At 45.4% G+C, this 20,303-nt stretch overlaps 1 protein-coding gene across 1 annotated transcript in view; it reads right to left on the reverse strand.

The window, feature by feature from the left end:
- Positions 1-11,777, reverse strand: part of MAML3 (mastermind like transcriptional coactivator 3) — a gene marked incomplete at both ends in the record, with an annotated part of 434,681 nt that extends 422,904 nt beyond the window's left edge. The window contains one exon of the mRNA XM_082653383.1: positions 11,298-11,777. Within this exon, the coding sequence (XP_082509509.1) occupies positions 11,298-11,777 (480 nt within the window). The remainder of the gene's footprint in view (positions 1-11,297) is intronic.
- Positions 11,778-20,303: the final 8,526 nt, after the last annotated feature.

The raw sequence follows: 20,303 nt of genomic DNA on the forward strand, positions 1-20,303 counted from the left end.
CACAAAAAAAGTCAGATGACACTCCTCAGAGGGACAGTAGACTAGCAAAAACTAAACTCACTGTTTAAACTTGGCTGTCAGCAGAAGAGTCAAAGGTTGAAGTTGTATTGCGTGACCAGAGCAGCAACTTGAGGAACGTCTTCGTTGATCGTACTGGCTGGCCTAGTTGCAAGATTAGAAGCAAGGTTCTTATTTTATGTGCCCAACCAACTCTTGCTATGTAAGCTACTGAAGCAGAAGCTACCCAGCTGTCTTTAAACTGAAGCCCCCTCCCCTAAAGGCTGCACTGGGCACACAGCTGCATTTGCTTAGCAGGCCAAAGGGGTTTTTCCCACTAAGATGCTATGCAGTGCAGCTAAGTGGCAGAAAATGGCTGCCGCTACCCAGTATCTAGGTCATCAGTCGAAGCAGAGCGCTTGGTTTATTGGAATCACTTGGGAGAGAATGACCTCTGAAGTTGACACCAATCACCTACATCTCCACCCTCGGTTTACTTCTGTTGTTCACATCACTGCCACCTACCTTTTGTACAAGTTTCCAGGTCCTCCTGTCACTTGACGAAGGTAAAACATGAGACGGTGGTAAAGGAGACGAGGAAAGAGGGACACATGAGGCCAGAGGTATGTGAGGCCGAGAGACAGCAAAGGGGGGGATCCTCGTTAGAAAACAGCAGGGCCAGCCGAGGCAGCACTACCACGGATCTTCACGTGGGCTCCTGTTCAAACCGATCTTAAAACCTAAAGGAAGTTCAAATAGGTGAGGATTGCTCCTTGGGAGGTCATGGTTAGTTAGAGAAGGCAGCTGCTCACTCAACCTTTTCAAGAGAAAACCCTTCAGTCAGGTGAAGCCAGAATAATGTTGTAGAGCGTAAAGACAAAAAAAAATGTAAAGAGCGTAGATCCTAGAGCCAAACTCCTCCGGCTCCGTAAAAATACAGACTATAGTTCTTAGTATCTCGCGGTACGGCTGCTTCCAGGCCAGAGGTAAATCAAAATGACCAACAAGCCTGAAGGAGGGCGGTCTCGAGACCACTTCAGCACCTGTGTGTAATGAAAACTGATAGGACTCACTGTGGAAACAAACGCTGTAAGGCAACTGTGGAGGCAAGTCCATTTGGATGCATTTTCTACAGCTGGCCAGGTCAGCAGGTTGTTATTACCATGTTACACAGATGACTGGATTAGTCAGGGTAACTGAACCTGTAGGAAGTGGCAACTCACGGACCTGGGATTTTTATGACCACTCAAAGGCGCACCCGCTGCCACCCCAGGTACTGTATCACCAATGGATACACATTTGACACTAAAGCCATGCAGGCCTGGGGAACACAAAGCTCAGGAAAGGTAAAGAGAACTACAAACTTGTTCAAGACAGTGAGTTTCCCACTTTCACAGCATGAACAGGAGCTGTTAACTAGACTCCTACTCACTTGGTCATTGGGACCAGATGAAAAGAAAGTCATTGGTGTAAGACGTGTGGCCAGATATACAGCCTTTAAAAATTCACAGTGTTCACACAGACTGCAAAGACACACACCAGTTGCTAGAGTTGATACTTTTTTTTTTAAGCCATATTTTTCAGGAACACAATGATCATTTGCCCTAAAATAGGTTGTAATAAGATTCGAGGCCTATGTTAAAACAATATTAGATTAAGAGATTTTTTTGGCCAACTTCTTCTGTTTATACATATTACATATACGGAAAAAAGTCCAAATCTGTGCTACAGAAATGCTCACATATACAAGGATATATGGATAAGGATGTTCATTGCAATTAAGTAAGGCTTAATTGGCAGAAAATGAGGAACTACCAGAGTCTCTCGAAATACGGGATCATTCAATAAATTATGGAACGTTTTATTATGGAATGCTATATAACAGTTTAAAAAATGAGTTGAAGATCTATGTGGATTGAATTGGACAGGTCTCCAAAATATATTATGTGGAAAAAGTAAATCTCAGAACCACATTTATAATATGATTCCATTCAAGTAGGAAAAAACTAACGTGTGGTGTGTGGTGATGTACACTTATAGTATATATGTGAGCAAAAAGAAGAAGGTCTGGAGAGAGATATTCTAAACCGTGATAACTTCTGGGGGCAGAGGGGAGACACTGAGGAAGAGGAATCAAGTCACTTAATCTACTCATTTTCATTGAGCAATTTATTCCACAAATATTTGGAATTCCTCCCACGTACAGGTAGGTCTTTTTTTGTTGTTGCTTTTTTATTTTCTGCCCGTGCCACGTAGCTTGTGGGAACTTAGTTCCCTGACCAGGGATCGAACTCCGGCACTGGACCTCCAGGGAATTCCCAGTTAGATCTTTTTCTATCATGAGGATATAAAGAGGATTAAAGAGACAAAAGCCCTATCCTCTTTTCACTGGTATTTTATTTTTATATTGTTTTAAAGTTTTATAATTTAAAAAAGATGTCATCTATTCTCCAACATTTCAGCTAATTGAACAACTTTTGCTGGCGCATTTTCGCTCATCAACACAGCCCATTTCATCTGTGAACAGCTTCCATTTTCATATAATTGTTTTTTTAATATATTAAACCAAACCTTACTCCTAATAACCGCCAACCACTGATTCTAACTTTATCCCCTTGAGACCATAAAGAGCACACTAATCCTTTTTTCACATGACAGCCCTTCAAATATTTTAAGAAAGCAATCATATCATCCCTGAAATCAGACTAAACACCGCGAGGTCTCCCAACTGTTCTTCATGTGACATGGTTTCGAGTCCCTGCACCTTTCTGCTTGTTTCTTTCTAAATGCTCCCTCTCTGTCTAATTTCCTCTAAAAGCTTGATGTCAAGCGGTGACTATGGTGCTACAAGTGTTACCTAGTCCAGAAAAAGGAAAGAAAGATGATCACCAGCCTCGTTTTTAACAACCATCCTTTAATCTTATTCTCCGCCACACCAACTAACCCTCTCCCCTCCACAAACTGATTTTATTTGAAAGACAGTGAAATAAATGTTGCTTTAGAAAGCAATGCAAGAAAGCTATAGAAAGCTTGCAAGAAGATACAAAGCATTTAGTATCCTTGGGATTTTCCTAAATGTTGGGTTATTAATGACTTCCATTAACACGTTCTCAGGAAACCATAAAGACCATTTTATACAGCTAATCTGAAACATGAATGATGCTCTGCTGTGAGTCCAACCAGAGCAAGGACCCTGGTTCACTACTGTATCCCCAATGCCTAGAAATAGTGTCCAATATGTAGCAGTTGCTCAAGCCCTCACCATGAGATCTTGGCTTATGCCTTAGTGAAATACGCCCCAAATCACTCTAAGTCTGCACCTGGGTGGGAGGCAAGCAAATGAGCGATAGGACAGTAATTCATAAAAATAAGCCTAGCCTTTGTGTAGCACCATCAAGTCTTTGGGACTCTTAACATATATTAATTCATTTGAGCCGAACAATCGCTCCGGGAGGTAAAAAGAATGACCACTGTTCACCTTCCCAGCATGAAGTGAAAAGCCAGACTGTCCCATGGCCAGAGCTGAGATGCAACAGGGCGGCCGGCGCTTTGACTTCTTCCCAGGGACTCTCTACCTCCCAGCAGCATCCCCACCCCCTCCACCCGGTTAAGCAGTAAGAGTGTTTTTGAAAAGCTGTAAGGAAAGCCACACTCTGTACTTTCAACATTCTAGGGGAGCTCTCGTTTAAGGCAGGGTTTCTCAAAAGCAGCAGCATTGGTATTTTGGACAGGGTGACTCTTTGTTGTGGGTGCACTGTAGGATGTTTAACAGCATCCCCTGGCTTCTATCCACTAGACAGCAGTAGCACCCCTCCAGTTGTGACAACTGAAAAATGTGTCCCAACATTGCCAAATGTTCGGGGCGGGGGCAAAATCTCCACCGATTGAGAATTTCTGACTTAAAGGAATCCTATGGTAAATCCATTTAAGTGGCAGAAGTAGTCATTTAAAGGAGCATGGAAATCTTTTAGGAAATGCTTTTTTTTCCCAGATATTGCAATACAAACAACAATGCCATTAGCTCTGAAAAATACATATTTGAGTTTTAGTAAGGTCTGCAGGTTCAGAATAGACTACTAAAAGCACATGTTATCGCCATAAACTCCCAAGGCGCCAGGATACTATCTGTTTACCCCAAATGAGCAAAACCAATCACCTCTTTTGCCACCCATTCCAGGAGATGCCTCCAAGATCCTCACCCCCTCTCGCCTCTCTTAACCTTACCACTAGAGCTCCTAAAGTCCTTTACTGGGTACCAGTCCCTTTAGATTCACTCTCAATCACTGAGTTACTTTCAGCATCTAACAAACAATCAAAGAAAGAAAAATAACCCACCCCTGTGAGAATGAAGGGCACTAGTAGAGCTTGTCTTAGAGCTGTGCAATCCTTTTGAGTCACAGTTACGACCCAGGTTGAATCTGCACAAATAGACTCAGCACTTCAGCCTTTTCTTTTGAAGGGAAGGAAGCCCCGGCCCTGCCATGGGTTTCCTGGAGGTTGAGAAAGATCTTGCGAGAGGGAAGGAAAGAAATGATACAGTAATGTATCCTAAAAATCATCTTCGCACACATAAGCACAAGTGAAATGTGTTGAGGACTGAGAGTCCATAACGTGAAACATTACAAAACCAGATTCTACCCAACAGAATGGAGACTTCAGGAGTTAGAAATTCTGGAGGTTGTTTAAATAGCTCGCTCAAGTTTTCTATGGTTGTTAAGCCATTGCTTAAGGTGGATAAATGTTAGTTATTCTTACTTTAAAAGATTCTACTTCAGCATAAAGGTCATTCCAACCAATGGAAGGTCCAATATAATTAAAAGAGGTGTCTAAATTATTCTTAGGAAATCACTTTCCTTATGTCAGAGGAAGTACTGAAGGCCTTTTGAGATTTTTATTAAATTCCCCCAAGAACAGAATGCGCAGCTTGCCATAAAAAAAAAAAAGCACTGAGCCATAGTAGTAATGGCTTTTTCTATGCACGTGTGTATGGTGGCCCTAAGGGAACACCGTGTTTCTTTCCCAAATGGAGTTGCTTATCCACAGCTCAAAAGCCCCTCAACTGTTTAACAGATGGAATAGCCAGGTATACTTTTAAAACAAAGTGTGCGCCTTCTCTGATCCACGGAATAGAACCCTATGATCTTTAAGTATTCATTATACGGCAGACCCTCAACTCCATTTTCTGAGTGATTTTATCCAGTCTTATTCCTTTAGTTCTTTAAACTTTGTTAGATTTAAACAACAAGAAAAGGTTGGGGTTTTTTTTCCTAAGTGTTTGGTGATAGCTGATTTTCCAAAAGCTCCATTTCCATCTCACAAACATGAATAGTGATTTTTTTGAATGTGTCTGTCTGAAAAGCATGCTGTATTTTTTAAATGAAAATTTGATGTGGGGGATCCAATAACTTTGGCGCAGACATCTGTAAATCAGCTTCTTTTGCAACGTCAAATTAGTTTGAAACAACATGAAAGTAAGCATACTATTTTACTGAAAATGTCAAAGGAAAGGGGAATAACTCAGCCAGAAACTGTTGAGAAGTCACTGACATCAAGTCTAATGCTGACTGAAAAACAAACACCTGTTATTCCCTTAAACCTAGCTTAAACAATACTGAAAATCTAAAAAGAACATACTACGCTGTCAAAGTCTTGGATGCAAGAGTGTGATTTAGCTTTTTCACTTCCATGAAGCACTACGGACTATGTACCAGAATCATTGAATGAATGAATGACATTTAAAAATCCAGTCTATTCTCTATGATTTTCACTAATGAAGAATAAATGGTATACTGAATCAAACCCATAATTATTCCAAAATAATTGGTATCTTATCCAATTGTTTCATTAGTTATAGAGGAGGAAGCACCAAAATTAAATTTCTCTTCTTATTGCTTCTTCCCACTCTTTGGTAAAAGTGCTAAAGATCAGTGAAGAGACCAAAAGGTTGGCAGTAGGAGGCGGAAAGAAAAACAAGGCAAACAGCTGGATCTGAAAACTCAATAATCAGCCTCTGAATAATAGAGGGAAAAATGCAAAGCTATTTGGGAGAATCAAAAGGCAGATATTATGAAAATCTTGGGACTGAGTTTTAAATATGTTCCTTTTTATGAGACTTTGAGGTCTGATTTATTTCTCAGTTCTCTATGATGGGTAATGTGGAAAGAGATGACGGAATTTAGCCATCTTAAGCTCAAGAATGTAGTACAGAAGTGTTAATTAATACACATGGAGCACTGATTGCAAGTAAAACTCTGTAAGCGACACTAAATAAACCCTAAGTACTTCAGACATATCCAAGAACTACTACGTACTGTGCAGAATGGCTTATCATACTAGATTCCTCCTATAGTAGCAGCACGGATGAGAAAGAGGGAGAGATTCCCCCATTCTTATCTCAACCAAATGGAAAAACCTTGTCAGGAAACCTTTTTAACAACAGTTGGCTGTATTGGTCTCAGAGAGGTATTTAGAAAATAACTCTATGTAACTCCATTTGAAGGTTTAAAATCCTCATCCTTCTTACAGAAATGTCAGTACACCTTGTCCGGGGACTGTTCATTTTCCTCATACCAAGTGGCAGAAAACCTCCAAAGATTCTAAAGCTTGCCCTTATGATTCTAATGCAACTGGATAGAAAGTATCAAACATGCCATCTGCCTGAAAACTCAGCATTCCCTGGGAAAGGAACTCAGCCTGAAGAGCATTTTGTAGATCATGATGAATGATTAACTAACTATGCCTGTACTTTTCTGATCGTTGGCTGCCCATTACTAAATAAAATGTACAACTAAAGTACATACATAACACAATTAAACATGTATTGTAGCGCTTTTTTTGTTCAATGCTTCTTGAGAATTAAAAGACAAACACTTGTTAAGCACAGGGAGATGAAATTTCAAAAAGTTTTCACAAACTTAAGGCACACCCTGTGTGGGCTATGGAAGGTTTTTCAAGGGACACTATCAATCCTATCACCCAGGAAAGCAGAACAGGATAAGCCAAAGAAAAGGTTCATAGGAAAGATTTAGAAATGGTTTCACATTACAAGCTTGCCAAAAAACCTAGATACAAAGCCAGTAATTTACCTTCAACAGGATAAGAAATGGGAAACCGGATTCATTTATACGGAGTTTTAGCCCTGGACTAGTATGCTGACATTTCCTGGATCTCTTCCAGGAGTAGATGGGAACATTTTGGATAGGTTGCAGTTTTCTCTAATACTCAGCGTTTAATATGCTTATTATCAAATGAATTTTATGTGATAAACTCTTCAGAGCAGGAATCACATGGATTTATACAGTCTTTAAGCTGTGTATAAATTAAGCACACTCTGAAAGTTATGATGGCGCTATGAGGTAGAAAGGTTATCAAAACACGGAATTTATCCAGGTCAAGTAAGACTACCACCATTTTGAAATTCTGAAGACTGCATTGTCATGCTTTTTGGTATGCCTGAATGATTACACCTTTGTCAAGCCACTCTGTCTTTGGCTTGAGAATGAACCTGTCAGTTGGAAGTTATCTTAAAATTTTAACCAGGACTTCAGGTTTAAGTACAGAAAATGAACAATGTCTCATTCTGCTACCACAAATTAAAACTATTTTAGGAGAAGACACCTTTTCAACGAGATTCTCTAATAGGTGAAATCAATAGTTCTCACCAACGACTCTTTTGGAGGGGAGGAGGGGGAGACCCTTCTGAATAAAGAAAGTGTGTGCGGGGAGAGTCATTTGACTACATGTCCAGAAACTACCTTTCACCTGAAGTAATGTAGCTTCCAACCCAGGCCTGGGCTATCCACTCTCTAACAGGGCTATTACGGACCCACACAAAACTGAGGCCCCTCCCAGCAGCCTAAAGCCAAAGGAAGATTTCTATTTCACCTCACCCACCCTGCTTCGGGTTTGCTTGTTTGCTTTCCATGCCTATGCTTGTAAACGTATAAGAAAACAAATCAAAAGAGGTAAAGCCTTGATTAGACTGCCTTCTTAATCCAAGCCAAGCAGAAAGAGAACTAATCAATATTTAGTACTTTGGACATACTGGCCCTCAGAAGGTAAACAATAGCAATAAAACAGAAAAGAATCCTATTCATCTTTATTTTTATCATCACCATCATTATTATTTGCCTCTGGTTGATTATGGCTTTCCTTTAGGGGTTTCCAAATAGCTCAATCTGAGAACTAATTATAATTGCTCTGTGCCCCGCCCCCCTCCCAGAGCCCAACTAAAATCCAACAGCGAATTCAAAAATGGAAGATTAACGTGGTTTTCTGCAACCTGTTCTCAAGATTTTATCTCACACACAGGCTAAGTTAAAATACTCTTTCATTTCAGGGGCCAATGTACAATTTTAAACTATTTTTAAAGGAAAAATAACTTGTAGAGGAGGACGTTAACTTTTTTCCTTTCTTTTTTGTGGTACCTAGAATTCACATGCAACTCTTTGCTTAAGGTTTAAGGCTGTTTAATTTCATTACACTCATCACACATACTTGGACCACTTATATCAATGGGAGATGCATATATGAAATACAGTTAAAGGTAGAACATACTCCTGTACATCGGTATAATCGATACGCTAAATTATTGTCACAAAATTGATAGAAAAATGTAATTGTCAGGCAATCATTTTTCAAGTCTGTTAACTTGCTGAACTGGGATTCACCATGAAATTTACTGCTTCGGTCTCATCCACTCAAGTAAGCACTATCTTTTTGCATTTTCAAAAGTAAGCTCTGGCTTGGGCTTGCTACCTCCTTCCAGGTAACTTCAGGACCCTGGGTTTGCTCCCACCTGCGGTTGTATCATAACCCAGGCGCGCGCACCCGGAGTGCCCCCACTACCCTCCCAGGGCCGACATGGCACCCTCGAGAGAACACAACCCAAACGCTAAAACTTTCCGGCCGCAAACTGTACTGCTCTCGCCCGCGATCAAAAGCGACCGGGCACCGGCTTTTTGTTCCAGCGCTGGTCAGCTGGCGAGGTAACGCCACAACACTCCTCCATCCCCAAAGGTCGGGAGAGAGGCCGTGGGACTGAGATTTTTGGAGCCTCCCGAAAAGCCCATTCCTACGCAATCCGAGCGTGTGGGGCGTACAAACACAGGAAAAGAGGGCGTGGAGCAGGCAACGAAGATATTCTCAGCGCCTTTCAACTACTACTTGTCTCAGGTTCACGAAGTGAGTCTCCCCATCGGTGGCAGAGCGCGAAGGGGCGGCGGGGAATGGGAGACGGCGCGGACCCGGAGAGAAATAGGTACCAGCAGGGCATGCGAGACACAGTCAAGATGCAGGTCCGACCCCGCCTCCGGGTACAATCAGAAAAGCTACAGTGTGTCAGTGGCTTTCGGCTTCCTGTTTGTAAAGCGAGAACCTCCCTCCCTGACTCTATGACCGTCGTTCTCCCTCCCCACCGAGTCCGCCTCTTCTTCGCGCTCCGGGCTAGCTCGGAGGCGGGGGGCGGGGTGGGGGGGGAGCGCGGGCCCGCGGGGCGGGGGCGGCCGCGGGGGAGGGGCAGGGCCTCGGGGCGCAGCGCCCCTCCCTGCCGGGCGGCCTCCGGGGCGAGCCGGGCCGCGAGGCGGACAAAGCGCGTCCCGCTCCCTCCCCCACGGCCGCGTTCCAGAAGGGAGGGGGAAGGCGGGCTCGAGGAAGGTGGGAGGAGGAAAAGGAGTACGGAGGGGGGCGAGGAAGGGGAGGAGGGAAGGTGCTGCCGGCGGGACTGGGCAGGATCGCGCCGAGGAGGGAGGGGAGGGAGGAGGGGCTGGGCGGCCTCGGAGAGCAGGGAGGAGGGAAGGATTCTTGAAGCCCAAGATAAACAAATTGTTCCTCTTCACGTGCGGGGTGGGGGGAGGTGGGGAGGGTGGGGAGTGAGCGCGGCGGCCTCTCCTCTTCCCCTCCCCCAAGCCGGCTCTTTGTCACGGAACGCCCAGCGAAAGCCCGCGCCCGCACCCGCACCACCTCCGACGCCGACGACTCCCAGACCGGGGACGTGCGCGTGTTATAAGCCGCACAACGAGAGGGCCTCCCGCGCCGCCGATCGAGGTGCGGTCTGCAGGGGAAACGCGAGAAGGCGCGCGGCCCCGCTACGCTCCCGGATTCCCACCGCCCGCCCCACTCCGCACACGCGCGCAGCCCAAATCCGGGCCGTGCGGCGGTGGAGGGGGCTGCAGACACCTTTCTCAAGCTTCCGGCTCCCCCCCACGAAAGGAAAGCAAAAGAACCGGAGAGTGGAGATAGGAGAAAGGATTCTACCCTCAGGGTTAGGGGGTGGGAACTGCCCCTTCCTCCCGGAGAAGTTAAGCCATTGGCTGCTCCTCCTACCTCCAACCCACCCACCCAGCCATTTAAGCCTCTTTCACCTCCGCGCTACCTTCCACTCCTCCGGGCTTATCAGACTGGCCCGGAAAGTTGGCGGAGAGCGGGGCGGGAGAGCAGCGGAGAAAGCTCTGTGCAAGCAAGTTTAAGAGGAGGAGGGGAGAGAATGCCCGGCGAAGTTGCGTGGCGGGGACTCTCCGCACAAGCCCAGGGCGTCGCTCTCCCCTCCAGCCCCGGCGAGTGCCGCGACCCTCGGAGCCGCTCCACCTGCCGGGCCGGCCCGGGGTCTCGAGCTGCGAGGGAGCGCATTCGCGCCCGCATCCGCGCGCGCTCTCGTGGACGCGCGCGCGCGCAGCCACCTTCGCTTGCTTCTCACCCACCTCAAAGTTCATTCACAAAACTCTCAGACTTTCTCAGCCCAAAGAGGGTGAGCTGGGGAGAGGAGGCGAGAGCATCTCCCCTCCTCCCCCTCCTCCTCCCCCCAGGTTCGAGGGCCTGGTGCCCGCCCAGAATCTGCGACAGCATCCATTTCTCCCTGCACTCGGCGGACGTGCTGAGAGGGGTGGGCGAAGGGGGACCGGTCTGGGGAGCCCAGGCGGCCAGGCGAGGGGTGGGGTGGGGAGCGGTGAAGAGGAGGAGCGAGGTTTCAACTCTGGGTTCACTCTTTCAAATCGGTATCTAAGAAAGGGAGAGGGGGGTAAAACTTTTCCAGGGCCTCACTCCGACGCTCCTCCAGGCTCCCTCCGCCCCTCGCAGTCGTGACTGGCTTCTCCCCCTCTCGCCCCCTCTTCCCCAAATCTGACAACCCTGACAGATGAACAGGTAGCGGCGACGGCAGCTTTTACCTCACAAAAGTTGACGTTAACCCTTCGGCTTCAGCCCACTTCGCCCGCCGTGCAAATCAGATCCCCGTGCCCCCCGTGTAAGAAGCTCCACGCCCCCCCCACGCGCGCGCCCCGTGCCCGCTGCCAGCGCGCCCTCACCATGATCAGCGTGTGGTTCCTCTGCTCCGCCGAGGCAGCCTCCGCATCTTGCTGGGGTTTGCTCTGGTGCTGTTGCTTGCCCGTGCCGGCGCCCGATTTCTTGGCCCTCTGCTCCAGGGTCCGCTGGTAGAGGCTCACGGTGTCCCGGCGCTCCAGCTCCAGCTGCGCCACCTGAGCCTGCTGGTACCTGTTCTCGCAGTTGACGTGGTGCCGCCGGCAGCCCTCGATGCGCTGGCGGAGCCGCTCCACCACCGTGCTGTGCTTGGGGACGGCCGCCGAGCCGCCGCCGGGGCCCCCGGAGCCGCCGCCGCCGCCGCCGCCGCAGCCGGCAGCCGGGTGATTGCTAGTCGGAGCAGCGGGAGTACTATTGGGAGTATTATTCACACCGATCCCGGCCCCGCCGAGGCTGCTGTTCAGGCTACTGTTGATGCAAATACTACTGCCATTCGCGGCAGCAGCGGGGGCTGCGAAATCCCCCATCCTGCTCCCCGGGCACACTATTTTGGAAGAACTTTTTTTATCCACCCCCTATCAGCCTCCTCCTTGGGTCCAAGGATTAAAATAGTTTAAGTGGAACGCGGGGGAGACGCAAGCACATGGATGGAAACAGCGATCCCGACCGGGCGAAAAAAAGGGGGAGAGATTTTGGGGTGGTTTTTTTTTGTTTCCTTTTTTTAAACTGTAAAGCTCGAGGGGAAAAAAGGGGGGTGTTATCAGAATACCATCAGACACCTATCAACAAAAAGAATCACAACAAACTGAGCCAGCAGCAAATCGGGTTGCAACTCAAGGGAAGATCCGTTCTTCGCCTGCCTTCTTTTTATAATCCATTATTTTCTAATAAATTCCAGGAGATTTCCGGTGGTTGGCAAGCATTTTCTCCCTACGTACCGAAAAACACACCCCATGTACACACACAAGCATATGCCTCCAGTGCGGACACGCGCGACACACACTCACTCCACACCGCATCGGAAAACGGCAAGCTTGCTTATTGCATTTTCCTTCCACAAAAAAAGTTTTGGTGTTTATGCCGCCCCGTGTTCTCAAAGTACTTTGGCTGCTCAGTTGCATTTCACAGGAACCTAGATATCGAATCCTCGGGCTGGGGGAAGTAAACACATGGACAGTCCGAGGCGACTGCAAAAGTAGATCGGTGAAGTCCTTTGCAAAACGCCGCGCGGAGAGCAGCCCCTAACGCTCGGCTGGGCTGCCGCTGCCGCCGCTGCTCCTGCCACCATCACAATGATCAACTGCTCGCCGCCGCCGCCGCCGCCGCCTCCTCCTCTCGCTCCTCCACCTCCTCCTCCTCCTCCATGCCAGCGGAGTGATATCAGGACGCGCGAGCTCAGTAAACACGGCAGCGGCGGCGGCTGGAGGCCGTGAGACAAGCCCGGGGACACGGCGCAAAACCCGGCGCGGACTCTCCGCCGGCAGGAGCGGGTGCGGCGCGCATCGGCACCCGGCTCCCGCCTCCCTCTGCTCGTCCTCCCCGCCCCTCCCACGCCCCCAACCTCACTGCCACCCGGACTGGGAAGCCGGCGCTGCCAGAAAAGAGAAAAAGAAAGATTCTGGGGGATCTCGGGAATGAATCAACTTTTGACGCGCGCGCGCGCGCGCGCGCGTGTGTGTGTGTGCGCGCGCGCGCGAGACTGTGTATATGTGTGTATGTGTGTGCGCGCGGACGACCGTGGGGACGCGCCTGGCTGGATTTAATTTCCTTATTCCAAACGAGGTATCAAGTGATCCAAAGTTGTTGTTATACGTTTATACATTATATTGCAGAACTGTGCATGACCAGGCAGAAACATTGAAGCTTCGCAGCAGTTGTCTGTTACCCCTATCCATATGGCAAGAAGACAAATGAGTGGCTTGTTTTTAAAACCCAGGTAATAAGTCCTCGCTAGTAGTAACCCTGCTTGTGGACACTTGTTCAAACTCTAGGCCAGTCTTAACACACAAATGCCAAATTATGAACAAAAAGAAATAGGCAACAAAAAACTTGGAATATTATTTAATTGGCTGTACATAATGATTGTTGCTATTAGGGCAATTATTGTTTTAGTTACCCTTGGAAAAAAATTAAAACAAAGCAAGCAGAGACTTGGAGGTGAGACGAACAGTACATTTTAACAGACTGTTTTGAACACTAGGTGCTAATGACAGCAGTAATTAAGGGTCCTTCGTAAATCAAGTGGAAAGATTGCAGATTTCATGGATTAGAACTATAGGAAAAACACAGTATTTCACAGTTTGTCATAACAAAAACAAGCAAATATGACAGGCATACTTTATTGCTAGATATATTTCTTTCTGTTTAAGTGAATTCACAATAAGTACAATTAAAATGGAAGAACAACCACAGAAAGTAATCTAAACTTTCTGTCATCTCCCCAGATATTGAGTATCCAAAAAAAAAAAAAACCCCCACTAACAACAACTAAGGATCAAATATAATATCCTTGAATCTGGACTTAACCCATTGCAAATACGTAATTTTGAAAAAATTAAAATGGACAAACTGTTTCTGTGATCATTAGTAGGACAAAAATCTTGATTGTGAGCTGTTAATAATAAGGCATTTTGTATTATCTCAATAAATCGTATAGAATTAGTTTTTTGGGTAAAAATACACCTCAGTTTTCTAAAATAGCCAGGAATAAAAGAACTTCAGATCTCATGCATTAGTCATGAGATCTGATTTAAACCATCTTCATTTCTTGGCATTGCAGATTAGCATAGGATGCTATTTCTAACCTCATAGTGTCAGCAATAAGAAGCTATATTTTTCTTCAATTAATCAGGTCTATATGGTGAACTATATCTTTAATATCCATTGAATTATCTGGTAAAATGGGCAGCAAAATCTTGATTGGCATGGTGTGAGGTTACCTCCAAGCAGTGAAACCAATGTGAAAGAGTATCTTTCACTGAAGTTGCCATACTTTTTCAGAGGGCTAGTTAGTTACCATACAACTTTGTGGATCATAACTAACTGCCCCTCCTTCAAGTCTGTTAGGAAATTAAACTGAGTTCTATAGCAAAAAGTCAGTTCTGATTCTAAAAACATAGAGAAAATTATAAGAAATCATAAGAAAAAGACATCACGAAGTGGCCTTTGTCTATTGCACATGTTCACTAAATAATATCTGTATTAATTCAGGAAACATATGGTTTCACTGCAGAGAGGAAGCTATGACTCTGCATTCACTCTCCTCTCTCTGCACTAGAGTCTAATTCTTATCCCTCCTCCCCCGTGGCACCTATATCACCCATACAAGACTGCAGTTTGATTTACAGAGGCAACAAGTTTGAGGGTCTTGAGCATTGAGTCTTCAGTCTGGAGACTTGGGTTCTAATTCTAGCTTTTTTCCTATGCCTCAGAGTTTAACTTTTCACTGAGAGTTTGTCATTCTGAAAAAAATATTCCAACGATAGCAGCAACGTGCATTCCCATTGAGCTGTTTACCTCTCCTATGATGAAACGAAGCCAAAAATACACAAGAATTTGCATCCTTCCCTTTGAGGCACGAGCAGATGGAGGATCACGTTTTGTGGCTTTACCCCAGAGCTCCCCGAAGACAAGTGGAGCTACTCTTGCACAGCCCCAGTATAGTTTGCTGCCCGAGTTTAGTGCATGAGTGGACTACAACACACACAAAAAGGCTGGCTGACTGTTCATGGGTATATGTACATACACACACACACACACAAGGCATCAATCTTGTATCTCGTCAAGATAGTGGGAGTGGCAGCCATGAGCTCCAAGACCGAAATGCGGAGAAAAGAAGGACTGTGAAGCTGTGTGATGGCGAATGGGGGCGAGTCTTTGAGGAAATTGACCTGTGAAGTAAGTCTTCCACTGTGACACACTTGAGGTCGGAAACCCCATCCTAACTGTGCAGGACGATTAGAAGAAAAAAGCAGGAAGTGAACAAGACTGAAGTCTTGAGCAATATAGGCAAGTTACCCTGAATTAGAGGTGTTCATCTACTCCAGTGACTTTAGAAGAAGCAAAGGCTTTTATACTGGCTACTTCTAGATTCTCATGATATCTTCTTCTAAGGTTGCCAGCTTTGCTGGTCACCATCGTAAAGTACTCCTTGAAAGTCATAGAGAAGTCCATTTTCTGGGGAAGCGATTTTAGTCCCTTCCCCCTACCAAGCACCCTGGTATCACGACCCTCTTTATCTTTTATGTGAGCCTGCTACAAAGCCAAACTGCCGGATGGGAGCTATTGGACACATCATGAGTGCTATTGCTCTAGAATGGCGAAGAAATCTGAGATGCCGTAGCAGTGACGAGAAAGAAATGACGTGGTTGTATCCCGAGACTTTGATGATATCTCCCTGGATGCCAAAGAGAAGGGCTGGATGAAGAAGTACCTGTGCCAGGTTGTCCTGAGGCTCTGCCTCTAAGCCAAAGCTGGCAGTTCTAAGAAGTTGAACCAGATTCCCTGTTCTTTAGGTCAACTCTGCATCATCCTCCCATGTCCATCTGATAGGGCTCAGTGTCTCAGAGTCAAGAAAGAGGTCTCTGTGTAGAAACTCCAGTGTATGTGCCACTTCTGCAGCACTATTAATGTGGATCAATAGCACTGGCTTCCTAATTGTCCCCTAAAGAATACCTGGTGACCAAGGGAGAATAGGAATCCCCTGTTGCCCACCTACGGGTAAGCAAACCTTTATATGTGCCCACAGAGTGGGCCCAGGCAGTCCTGAATTACTAGCAGCAGTGGGGTGTGCCCTCAACCATCTGACGAGAGCTATCACTTCAGTAATTCCACAAATATAGTTATGGTCTGCTGTGTGCCAGGCACTGTGGTAGGCACTGGGGATGCAGCATGACAGTGTATAGAACACAGTCCCTATGAACCTGGAGATGATCACACTGAGTGCGGTAAGTCAGACAGAGAAAGACAAATATCATAGTATATCACTTTTCTGTGGAATCTAAAAAATAGTACAAATGAACTCATTTACAATACAAAGACAGACTCACAGACAGAAAACAAACTTATTGTAGAAAGCAAACTTATCGTTACCAAAGGGGCAGGAGAGGGGAAGGATAAATTGGGAGTATGAGATTAGCAGATGCACAGTAACCACATATAAGATAGGCAAACACAAGGACCTATTGTATATAGCACAGGGACTACATTCAATACCTTGTAATAAACTATAAAAAAGAATTGAAAACAAGAATATAGATATATACATATATATGTATAACTGAATCACTTTGCTGTACACATGAAACTAACACAATATTGTAAATCAACTATACTTCAACAAAGAGAAAAAAAAGAAGAACACAGTCCCAACCTCAATGATGGCCAACTAGACTCAGGGCGGTAGATGCAGGGACTAATATGAAGTGGGTATGGGAACACGTAAAAGAGGCCTCAAGTGCATGCTTGGAGGTCTAAGCAGGCTTCTCCAGAACTCATGCTCAAAACTGGGTAGACATGAGCCAAGCTAAGGTTGGTCGGGGGTATGAAGTGGGGAGCTAGGAAAGAGTGGAGCAAGGCTCTGAGACCTATTGTTTCAGCAAATCCACACTCGTTTCCTCTCACAGGAGCATGAGTGTGAGAGGGTGTGATTAGAAAGGAGTCCAAGGCTGGGAGAAAAGCAAGAGCCAGACCGTGCAAGGCCATCCAGAAGCCTAGACTATATCCTTGGGACCAGGCTACCATTGAAAGGATTCAAGTTGATTACACTTTTTACTTTGGCAATGCAGCAGATGTATTAATAACACTGTTTTCTAGAGCGTGTTCTGAAGAACCTGGTCCTGTAAGGTGTTTCACCAGAAAGGTTTCTGAGTCAAGTAAGTTTAGGAGATGATCTGTACGGCATCTCTCTCTCAAAGATTCATTACCATGGTGAAGGCCGCAAGAAATCTTTCAACAAAGCATGTTTAACTTTGTTTAGCCTAGCGGTGCCAAAGTCCTGTTGTCTCCCACAGAATGAAACACACTCTAGAAAGCTCTGTGTAGGAGAGACTAAATATCGAAGGCAGTTGTAAACCTACTTAAGTTCACGATTGCCTGGGCAGGTAGTCTGTGACAGAGACCACACTCGCCTTACCATCTGCTTTGCCAGAATCACTGGCACCCAGGTTCAAGACCCTTCCCTAACCTTAACTGGATGTGTTGAATTCTGACCTTTAAGCAGTAGGGAAGCAGCAACACAAAGGCAAAAATCCCAGAAGGGGGAACTTGACTAGACTTCTTCAGCATTAGTACTTTGAGTGTCATGTTAATGTCTATCTCTGTATAATAAAACCTCCTTATTAGGGAGAAAGGTCAGTAGTTATTTAACTGAAAATCTTAACTATGTAATATCTTTAAAGATTTAGAGTTTTATAACTTTGGAGGCATGCACTCTGCCTAGTCTAACAATTACTGGCCTCTTGGAGCTACTTTAATGAGCTCCTTCTACCTAGTAAACCAATTGTATGTAGGTGACATCCCCATGGACAAGGGGTGTTTCAAAATTTTGTTTCCTTAAGTATTTAAATATTCCTAACAAGACCCTATTTACACAGACTTCCCTGGTGGCGCAGTGGTTAAGAATTCACCTGCCAATGCAAGGGACACGGGTTCAATCCCTGGTCCGGGAAGATCCCACATGCCGCAGAGCAACTAAACCCATATGCCACAACTACTGAGCCCGCGTGCTGCAACTACTGAAGCCTGTGCGCCTAGAGCCCGTGCTCCGCAACAAGAGAAGCCACCGCAATGAGAAGCCCACACACCACAACGAAGAGTAGCCCCTGCTCGCCACAACTAGAGAAAGCCCGCCCGCGCCCAGCAACAAAGACCCAACTCAGCCAAAAAAAAAAAAAAAGACTCGTTTATGTGATTAATTTTCACTTTTTAATTACAAAAGGGTTTACTTAGCTCTAGACCAGGTCATAAATTTGAGAGGAATGTGAATTAATGGGGTTTATTTTCTTGTTCATGTATCTTAATATGTATATAATAGTTTTATGGTTATTAGGAGAAAGTTATCTAAAGTCCATGGCAGACAAATTTTTTAAAAGCCTTTCTTTCTATTTCACATGTGCCTCTATTCCCAGTGCTAAGTAGTTTGAGATAACAAGGCATTTGCCTTGAACAAGGTCTGGCTTCCATGTAAGACGTTGAAGACCTCTGAAATTTGGGGAAAATATTTATAAAATCTCTTATTTATTGACGCCTATCAGCAGCCAGATTGTTAACTTCAAAAAAAACTATTTAACAAATAATCAAAGAACTGAAAAATTGTACTTTTTTGTAGTAAACATTTACTGGTGATCAGCAATGGCCTAGGATATAATTTTAATGGTCAACAGTCACTGAAAACTTGCTCTATTGCAGGTTCTGTTATTAGGCCCCCACTTCACTGGTGAAGAAACTGAGGCACAGAAAGCTTAAGGAACTTTCCCCAAACCAGAGATGAACAGTGGCAGAGTCTGAACTTGAATCCAGGCTCTCTGACCCCCAGAGCACACACACTATTGAAGAAACATGACATTAGAAGAAGATCCCTAAGTTTCCTTCTAATTTTAAGGGTCTACATTTCTATGAAATTAAGATCACTGACTTTTATCCAGATCTCACTTTAACAGAAGGCTCTTGCTGCAATGCTTAGGAGGGTTTCAGTTAAGGAGAAATTCTTCCAGGAGGCTGTCTTTGGCCAGGCTTGCCTCAGTCCCAACTCTGGGTTAGTCACCTTCTTGGTGCTCTGAAAATGATGTGCAGTTCTCTGTCTTGGCACTTATACTATCACATTATATTATAATTGTCTATCTACTTGTCTGTCTCTCGCTTGTGTTCTATTAGTCTTTGGACCTAACACAGGGCCTGGCCGTGACAGAGCTCGGTAACTGCGTTAGAGAGCATGAGTAAATGAAAGAGTGAATGGTTCAGTTTACCAAAATTACAAAATGGGAAAGGGAGTTGTGACCAGTCCTCAACAGTAGTCCCGAGGAGAGGAAAACTGCACTACCATTCTGTAGAAACTATTTGAATGCAGTAGAAGAAAATCATAGTCAGGTGTGGCTTATTTTTTCAAAATGCTGTTTCTCAGGGGTTTGAGGTAATCTATAAATTGGCTTAGAGAGGTGCAGGGGTGGAAGAAAGGCAAATGGAGTAGAGCCAGCCTCTTACAGATTCTCTCAGAGCATCAGCTGTCTGTCAGCAAGGGGAATGGCTCATGTTTATTGTACACCCATGGCCATGGTCAGATATTAGGCAAGGCTTTTCCTGTGTTAACCAATGTAATAATCCCAACAACCCTAGGAGGTACGTAAACTAGAATTGGCCCAAATGTGCTCTAACATGAGTTCAACTACATGCTCTCAGTTTTGTGTGTATGTGTATATTCCATCTCTTTCTTCTGTGCTCAGAAATGAAAAAGGGAGGGAGGGAAGTTGCTCAGAATCAGTAGAGGAATGTAATACACCATGTATATTTATTTCACTTCATGGATGGTGTAAGGGTTTTAAGGTGATTACAACTACACGCCTGAGAAAGATGTAACTCCACCATCTTTTTTTTTTAATAATTTAAATTTACTTATTTATTTTTGGCTGTGTTGGGTCTTCGTTTCTGTGCGAGGGCTTTCTCTAGTTGCGGCAAGCGGGGGCCACTCTTCATCGTGGTGCGCAGGCCTCTCACCATCGCAGCCTCTCTTGTTGCGGAGCATAAGCTCCAGACGCGCAGGCTCAGTAGTTGTGGCTCACGGGCCTAGTTGCTCCGCGGCATGTGGGATCCTCCCAGACCAGGGCTTGAACCCGTGTCCCCTGCATTGGCAGGCAGATTCTCAACCACTGTGCCACCAGGGAAGCCCCTCCACCATCTTATTATCCCCATTTTACAGATGAGAAAATGAAGGCTTAAAGAGTTTACATAATTTGTATCCAGATCAACACCAAAGCCTCTGTCTTATGCACCTGTCTGAATTCAGCTTTGTGTTTTGTTGTTGTTGGTGGTGTCTTGGAGCCCTTCTGTTGCTGCTATTG

Source organism: Grampus griseus (assembly GCF_964374135.1).
Source record: "Grampus griseus genome assembly, chromosome: 4".
NCBI classification, from domain to species: Eukaryota; Metazoa; Chordata; class Mammalia; order Artiodactyla; family Delphinidae; genus Grampus; species Grampus griseus.